The sequence below is a fragment of the Rasamsonia emersonii genome, assembly GCF_000968595.1.
Source record: "Rasamsonia emersonii CBS 393.64 chromosome Unknown ctg1118621760746, whole genome shotgun sequence".
Lineage (NCBI taxonomy): Eukaryota > Fungi > Ascomycota > Eurotiomycetes > Eurotiales > Trichocomaceae > Rasamsonia > Rasamsonia emersonii.
The window spans coordinates 1-8,336 of record NW_013562763.1 but is presented as its reverse complement, the minus strand read 5'-3'; the positions used below and the strand labels follow the sequence as shown (position 1 = coordinate 8,336).

General features: G+C 49.7%; 2 protein-coding genes across 2 annotated transcripts; one reads left to right on the top strand and one right to left on the bottom strand.

Annotated features, from left to right (window-relative positions):
• Nucleotides 1–1,688: 1,688 nt before the first annotated feature.
• Nucleotides 1,689–4,002, bottom strand: T310_8422 (uncharacterized protein; the record flags this gene model as incomplete). The annotated part of the gene is made up of 10 exons (XM_013468796.1): nt 1,689–1,966; nt 1,999–2,250; nt 2,323–2,459; nt 2,537–2,711; nt 2,771–2,864; nt 2,919–3,102; nt 3,158–3,233; nt 3,284–3,370; nt 3,437–3,676; nt 3,759–4,002. The coding sequence occupies 10 exons, from the start codon at nt 4,000–4,002 to the stop codon at nt 1,689–1,691; spliced, it is 1,767 nt and encodes a 588-aa protein (XP_013324250.1).
• A 1,777-nt stretch (nt 4,003–5,779) lies between these two features.
• Nucleotides 5,780–7,568, top strand: T310_8421 (1-alkyl-2-acetylglycerophosphocholine esterase; the record flags this gene model as incomplete). The annotated part of the gene is made up of 3 exons (XM_013468795.1): nt 5,780–6,743; nt 6,797–7,161; nt 7,242–7,568. 3 exons carry the CDS (start codon nt 5,780–5,782, stop codon nt 7,566–7,568), a joined length of 1,656 nt encoding a protein of 551 aa, XP_013324249.1.
• Between the last annotated feature and the right edge of the window lie 768 nt (nt 7,569–8,336).

The window sequence follows — 8,336 nt, the reverse complement described above, 5'->3', positions numbered from 1 at the left end:
AATTGCTGTCCGTTCCCCTGTCTGTCCCTCCTTGAGTCACTAGCAGAGCCAGTCTGCGTCACGCTTGCAGCTATTGTGTCTTCAGGATGGCAATACCCTGCTGACACAATGTCTTCAATGAGGCGGCCTGCGTCACTGGCAGCAGATTCTCAGGATGAACTGCCTTGTATCTATCCTCTGAAAAGAAATTGTCCGACCCAGTCAAACAACCATCTGTCCTCAATTTCTCGTTCCTGAGGCAGGGGCGCGCTCGGTCGCGATAAACAAAAGTCGCAGACTTCAAGGCCAAAGCAGGCAACGAAGCGAAGGTCCGTGATCTTGTCAAGACACTAGGTCTCGAGAAAAGAGCGAAAAAGCGACAAAGCGCAATACGAACAAAAGACTTCACGGCTAGCGTAGATGTGTAGTTTCTTGCGAAGGAGCGAACAATCTAGGGATCAAGTTCCACCTAGCCTCCAGGGAGGGAGAAAATGTCGAAAGTAGGGTAGAAAGTAGGAGTAGGAGGGAAAAGCCACCCGAACGAAGGACATGGAAATGAGAAGAAAGAGCCAAGGGATGAAGATTGAAATTAAGGTGCCTGATGAGTCGTGACTGGAATGCATGCAGATAGAGCCTAGACTTGATATGCAACATGCCGATCGGATCTTACATACTGTTCTAATGTAACTAGCCCAATCTATCGTCTTTCACTATCTTCTAGTTCTGTTTGCACTGGCTGGGCAGAAATGAGATGACAGCAGGAGGATCGACATGATGCATGAACGTGTCGATAGGAGGGAGTACAGTACAGTATTACTATTACTGCTACCCTGCAGAGTATGCAGTATGCACAGTGCAGCTACTGATAGGAACGGCCCGTTTATTATCTTAGTTTAGAGATTATCTACTACCAACACTTCTATGATCATCTGTTCAGCTTGTTGGTTAGGCAGATCTTATCAGTCCCAGTCCAGTCCACTCTGGTTTAACCAACAAACGCTAGATCTAGGTTGAAGGCACTAATAACCAGTACCACCTCCCTAGATCACCCTTGAGTGGGATTGCTATATTTCCCAGGACCGCAGGGGTCATCCAATCAGTTGGGAAACCATGTTTGGCGTATGACGATAGTGAAACCGATTGCTGTTTCACTTGATAGCTAGCTTCTCCACCAGCAATCTCATCTGATCTCATCTGATATGACTTTACTATTTCTAAGAAATGATAATATTGAATAAAAATAGACTATAAAAAATACAAGTTTGTGGTCATCTCATGATCTTGCAGCCATGGAATTGGCTCGATCAGATCCCGATCGATGGCCGATCCACTTTGGTGGCTGGGGTTTGTTATGCATCCTTGCTGCATGATGCATCCCTTCGTACAGATGCCTCGGCTGTTGACGCCTATTCAGAAACTATTCTGCCACTCGTTCGATTTGTTTTTCTCCTTTTCTCTTCTCTTCTTTTTCTTTTCCTTCCTTTCTTTCTTTCTTTTTCTTTTTTTTTTACTTGCATTTTTTCCATCGTAGCTGGATGTAGATAACAGGAATTTTCAGTCCCAAAAAAATCATTCCATGCGATATATGTGTGGCGCTCTACCGCCCATACAACCAAAACACAACACAATCAAGACTTCAGATTGTTATTATATAACTTTTCATTCAATGAAGAAGATATATAGATATATACTTCTTCCTCCCTGTCCCTCTAGGCATCTTCTTTGCTATCACCACCATCGCCACCACTCGTACGACGCCTCAGATTGCCCTCGACATCATGCTCTTCATCCCAGGCGGCAACCTCCTCGTTCGGAACCTTGACCAGACGATGCGTATTGGACCCGTCTTCCAGGACCAGGACCTCCTGGCGGATCTGGTAGTTGTACCACTTCGGCAGCAGGTAGATCCAGACAACGTAGTATATACCACAGATAGCGAGACTGGCAGAAACAGAAAAAAAGATCAGCTGAAGTTCATTATCGTTTGCTGCGCTGACTGATGGGAGGAGATAAACTTACATTCCCAGTCCAACAACGCAGTATGTTGCGTACCAGAAACTGACGTCTCCGCCGTCTGCTCCCCCGCAGGCGGATACCAGGGCATGGCGAGAAGGTAGATGTTTACCAGAACCGTGAAGATGGCGGCGATGTTCCAGGCTCGAAATTCTGTCTCGGTTTTGCCGATTTTCTTCCTTTGGCGGCGGATCAGGAAGATGCCCACGGCAAGTAGAGCGCTGAACACGGCTGCGGGGTATGACTGGAGGTCGACGACTGGTATTGTATTGGTCAGAAACAGTTCAATCATCTCAAAAGAAGAAGAAGAAGAAGAAGAAGGCTACTTACTGAAGTTGAAGGCGTCTCCTGCGGGAGGAGCAAGGATCATGATGATCGTCACGAACCATTTGATGAAGTATGGTCCCAGTGGAGTCCCAAATGGACGAGTGTTGACCCAGAACTTGGGGAATGGAATTACTCCTTGTCTGATTGTCAATGTGAGTATGTATCTGTCAAGGAAAGTTGGGGAAAAAAAAAAACCTGGAACGACTGTGAAGCTCACCTTGCGCATTCACGGATCATTCGAGACTGCCCAATCAGGACAGCGATCAGATTTCCAAACGCGCTGAGGGCGATCAAGAAGCTCAGTCCACGGGTTGCACCACGGGACCCGAAGACAGCACTGAAAAGGAGAGTTGCAGCGATTTGCTTCGACTTTACCAATTCAGCCTTGGGGACTGCAGATCACGTTACAAACAATTCTACGGGTACATGTAGGTAAGGGACAGAAGCTAACCCGCTGCGAAATAGGCAATATTGCACAGAACATATAAAACGGCCACGGTAATCAAGCCAAGTGAGGCGCTCTTCTTGAGCGTCTTAACGGGGTTCTGCCTGATGTCAGTTATAATACCTCGCGCCGAGGATGGATGGTGACTACTTACCTTGACTTCATTGACCACGTTCATCGCATTTTGATACCCATTATAAGCAAACATCACCTTGACCAACGCGTTTGTGATCCCATATCCTGAGTTGGTGGTGCCCTCGAAGGCATTGCGGAAGTTGGCTGTTGGATCTGGAACTCTTGTATGCCCGCCGAGAACCACGAGTCCGAGAATGCTAATACTGGAATGAATGTCAGGATAGATATCGCAACCATGGGGATTCGTTCTTCGCGTACAAGATCAGGGTGACGAGTTTGACGATCGTGACCACGTTTACGAGATAGAGCGAGAATCGAGTGTGGAAGGACAGGACTAGGTCGTCAGTCCGTCAGCGTCCTGTTAAAGAAGAGAAAGTCACATACGCAAAACTGCAACTGTGTAGCCGGCAATAGCAACTCCTTTCAGTTGCCAATTCGTCGGAGAATAATCCGCGACTTGGAAGAGATACTCTGCGAGAACTGTAATCTCCCATCAGCGACGAAGATAGGAAGGGCATGACCGTGGTGACATCTCACCGATAGCGTTCCCACTGCTGAAAGACAGGATCACCGCCTGCACCGCAAACGTCGTCGGCAGGAGGTATTTGGGTCGTGGATACGCTTGTTCGAGATAGACGACCTCGCTGCCCGATCGACTGGGGAAGTACGAGGTCAACTCCAGATAGACGGCCAGATTGGCAGCAGCGACGACGAAGCCAATCGTCCAGAAAATGAGCGACAGACCGACGGATCCCGTATCGGACAGAATTGTGGACGCTGGATGCCATTCAGTCAGTCAGCGAATTGACAATTGTATATTACATGATCTTGCTGATGATGTGTGGGATTGGCAGCGCACGTGTAGAGAAGACGCCCGTTCCAATCATCATGCCGATATTCAACATCGTCGCCGACACCCAGCGCACCTTGTACCCCAGCGGAGATCTTGTCTCGACAGGCGCGCCAGTGGCTTCCTGGTAAGAAGGCAGGGCGTTGTTGCCGCCCTGCTCGTAAACAAACTTGAGGCTTCCATCGTCGATGACACTTGCGGCCGGAGAGCTGCTGTCGGACGTCGCAGAGACGACGGGCTCTTTAGGCGCCATGGTGATGCATCAATGAGCTCTATGCTATATGGTACAGCTGGACATGGTCTTGCAGGACGATCTTCTTCAGAAATACCCATTTTTAATACGATGTCTCAAGGCCTGAGCTACGAACCGCGCTATTTCATCATTTGCGATCGTGATCGCACCATGCAGGTGTCCGTGCCGTGCTACATTTCCCGTCCTACATCTGAGCGATATCTACAGCAATTTCAATTTGACGTTAATGTAAATAACCAATCGAACTACAAAGATAAATGCAATCAGCAGACAAAAATGAATTAATCAGATTGGTCAGATTTAATTATTCGACAGGAACAATGGGTACTGTACATGACATACAGCAAGCCCTGGCTGGGGTAAGACACAATAACAGGGGGTGACAATCTCCAGCCGTCCTACAAGACAGTTCGGACAACTCCGCAGCATGCTCGTGTCGATGCGCAATGCGAGTCCTCATGTTGATCAATTGAGGATGATTTCTGCCAATCAGGGCGACGGGAAGGACTGACGACATTTGAGGGGTTGTTGATGAGCTCGACCAGCACCAATGATAAGGGTTGGGGAAACAGGGTCTAGAAACGCATTATTCCTTTAGGAGTATTGACGAGTTCAGATACCAGTACTGTTTGGTCATTGGAAGCTCTCTATCTTTATCATTGACTGCCTCAGCTTGCATGACATTAGAACAAAGCATTGTTACAAAAAGGCATTTGTTGAAAGTTGTAACTGGAATATTGGAGTTCAGAAAATACTCATAGTTTAGACGCATAGAAGCTTGATGGTAGTACATTTATTTATCAGGTAATGATAAGGGTAGAACTCTAGAATATTTCTCCCCACGTGCGGCATCATTCTTATCCACCTTGACACCATCACCGATTCAAAGCAATACCACAGAAGCTGTCACTAAGCTATGGACTAGTTAGTAGTGCCACGGAAATGAGCCCCACGTGGAGTACTCCATGCTTGACATTCCAGCACGACTTCTGACGTCCTCTAGTAAGCCCTCTCGCAGTAGCTTCTCCGGGACGGAGATGAGTGGTCGTCTTGACTAATAATAGTATATCGTCTAATTTGACCCTGAAGATGCCAGGTCTGACTCTGAGCTACATGCTTGCTTTTATCTAGCTCCTGAGCAGCTGTCTTCTCATGGTGAATTCGTTCTTGTCCCACTCCAAATAACACATTTTGCCAACTGTTTTCAAGTACATTAATTTTCGATCTTATAGCCTTATAGAATTGGATGGTTGGCTGTGGAACTCTATTTGTTGGCCGCCCGCAGCAAAATGGTTTGCTTGTGCGACTATTCTTACTTCTTCTCCGCCAGAGCTCCCCGCCCAACAAACAAACAATTTCTCAATTCACATACAATCAATCCATTAACACTGGTTATTATGAGCGCCTGTTAAATCCATCGCAGACGTGAAGTACAATACTCAGTCCTCGTCTGCCAATCTGACGCGGTTTCGCAATTACCTTGGCGTGGCGCCTGCTCCGATTCTACCCGTCGGAAGCTCTGTTCAAGAGTAACAAAGACTTCTTCGCTCATCGAAAATTGAGAGGAAGATATTCTACTCTGTCATCTCCAGAATTGACCATGTGTTTCTTCCCTCCTTGAGTCAATATTCTGTTTTTATTCCAGGGTCATACGCGGAGGAGGGCTCTGGTTCCTTCTCAGCTCATCAAGCGGGGTGTCATTCTCGTGTCACCGTTCTCAGGTCAAAAGGACAGTCTCTTGAAGCTGGCGGCTTGATTCACAGACATCCGGATCGCCATGGCAATGGAAGCGGAGGCGCATCAGCTGCCCAGCTCGATCCCCGAGTCTCACGTCCTCATCATCATGACGGGCGGCACCATCTGCATGCAGCGGTCGCCCTCAGGATTCGTCCCCGCAAGAGGCTTTCAGGAGAATTGTCTGGCTCGGCTACCTACGTTTAACGATGGGTCGCGTCCCTTGCCCATGGAGGTGGTTGTCAATGAGGCCGGGGAGCGCAAGAAATACCCCAGTCTGCGCACTCCGCCCAGTGCGTATGACCGTCGGGTCCGCTACACCGTGTTCGAGTTCGAGGAGCTGCTCGATAGCAGCTCGATCGACGCCAAAGGGTGGGCGGAGATCGCCCGGACCATCTCCTACAACTACACGCTTTTTGACGCCTTCGTCGTCTTACACGGCACCGACAGTCTGGCATACACCTGTTCGGCGCTCAGTTTCATGCTGCAGAACCTTGGCAAACCGGTCATCCTGACGGGGTCCCAGGCACCGATGCTGGAGCTGCAGAACGATGCTGCTGATAACCTTCTCGGGTCGCTGGTGGTGGCTGGCCACTTCATGATCCCGGAGGTTTGTCTCTACTTTAACTACAAACTGTTCCGTGGGAATCGCGCAACCAAGGTTGCTGCAAGCGACTTTGCCGCGTTCGATTCGCCGAATTGCCCGCCGCTGGCGGTGACCACGTCCATGCGGACGCAGGTGGCCTGGGATCTGGTGCGCCGGCCCACCAAGCTCGAGCATTTCAGCATCCAGACCAACCTCGACACGAATCACGTGGCGTGTCTGCGGATCTTCCCCGGCATCAAGCCGGAGATGGTGGATGCGGTGCTCAAACTGGAAGGCCTGCGAGGCCTGGTGCTGGAGACATTTGGTGCTGGGAATGCACCGGGAGGACAAGACAATGCGATGACCAAGGTTCTGGCCAATGCCATCCGGCGGGGCATTGTCATTGTCAATGTGACTCAATGTCAGTTGCCGATATCAGACGATTGGTGGTGAGTTATGGCTAACACTTCGCAGGTCTGTCAGGAAGCGTCAGTCCCGTCTACGCCCCCGGGATGACCCTTTCTCGTGCGGGCGTTGTTGCCGGTCAGGATATGACAACGGAAGCGGCCCTGACCAAGCTTTCCTATCTGCTTGCCCTCCCAGGCGCAACACCGGAATCGGTGGCCCGGGACATGTCTGTGTCCCTGCGGGGAGAACTGACGCAGCATTCTCAGCCCATGTTCCGTCACCCGGAGGGAGGCCTACCGGAACAAGCCAAGATCCTCACCGCGCTGGGCTATGCTATTGCCCAGGGAGATCTGGAGAAGGTGAAGGATATCATGAAGGGCGAGAATAGCTGGGTGCTGAACGATACTGATTACTCGGGGAACACGCCATTGGTGAGTCTCTTATATCCCCCTTCTACCCACAACACTTGAATCGTCCTTCTATTTAATCAATAATACTAATACAGCCCCAGCACATCGCCGCAACGTCGCCCTCGGTAGAGATCCTGCGCTACTTCCTGCTACAGGGAGCATCAGTGCATCTCCGCAACAGCGCGGGCCGGACACCGCTCTTCCTGGCGGCCAACGCGGGCCTGACAGAGCATGTGGTGCTGCTCCGCAAGTCGGGGGCGCATCTCCACGCGGACGAGAGGGCGGTGGCGGAGATGCAGGCACGACAGCGGCCGGGCGTGTGGGCTCTGGCGGGCGTGGGACCCAAGACGATGAAGGAGAGGGATCTGGCGGAGGAGGAGGCTGCGAAGGGTGACGTGACGATCGCTGCTGGGTCTGCGCCAGCTTGACGATAAAGTGTTTTCGTATTAAGCGGGGCCTAGACTTGACAGGAGCTGTCAGATATATATCTACCTATCTAATTCAGGCATTGTCTCTGGTTTGCTTTCGTCATTGTTTTATTACAGCAGTCATAAATAGACTATACTAGAGAGATATTTAGACAGAACTTTCATTCCATAAAGATCTCTATCTATTTTGTCTTTTGAATCCCAGCGCTGGATCACATAGAACTAACTCACTCTACAATGACAATGTCCTAGGAATGGATATAGACAGGAGATAATCTCTCGATATACAGTCTTCCTTTTCCTCCCATACAATATATACTACACTTTTTTTATACTATAGATGAGTCATCCCATAATTATCTCAAATTATACTCTTGAGCAAGTCACTTGCCTACTTTTCCTTCATCCCGTGAACTCTTCCTCACCACTCTCCTCCTAAAACATAATATCTGATAAATACTATAGTCAGGTGGTGTGACCACTGACCACCCCACCCGCTTTCCACAATCCAGTGGACGGTTGTTTTGGCTTTTGGCTTTTCGGCGAGATATCTCCGCGGAAGGCCCGGACCGGTGAGCCAATCAGCGGGCGGCTGTCCCCTCCCTCGTGACTCCGTCCGGCAGAGTATGGACTCCGTAGGGCAGGTCCTGGCGAATAATGTATGGCAACATTTCGACTGGGATCAAGAGGTAGGTATCATGGTTGTATAGATTTGGATGGGGGGTNTGCACACACACACACACACACACACACACACACACACACACA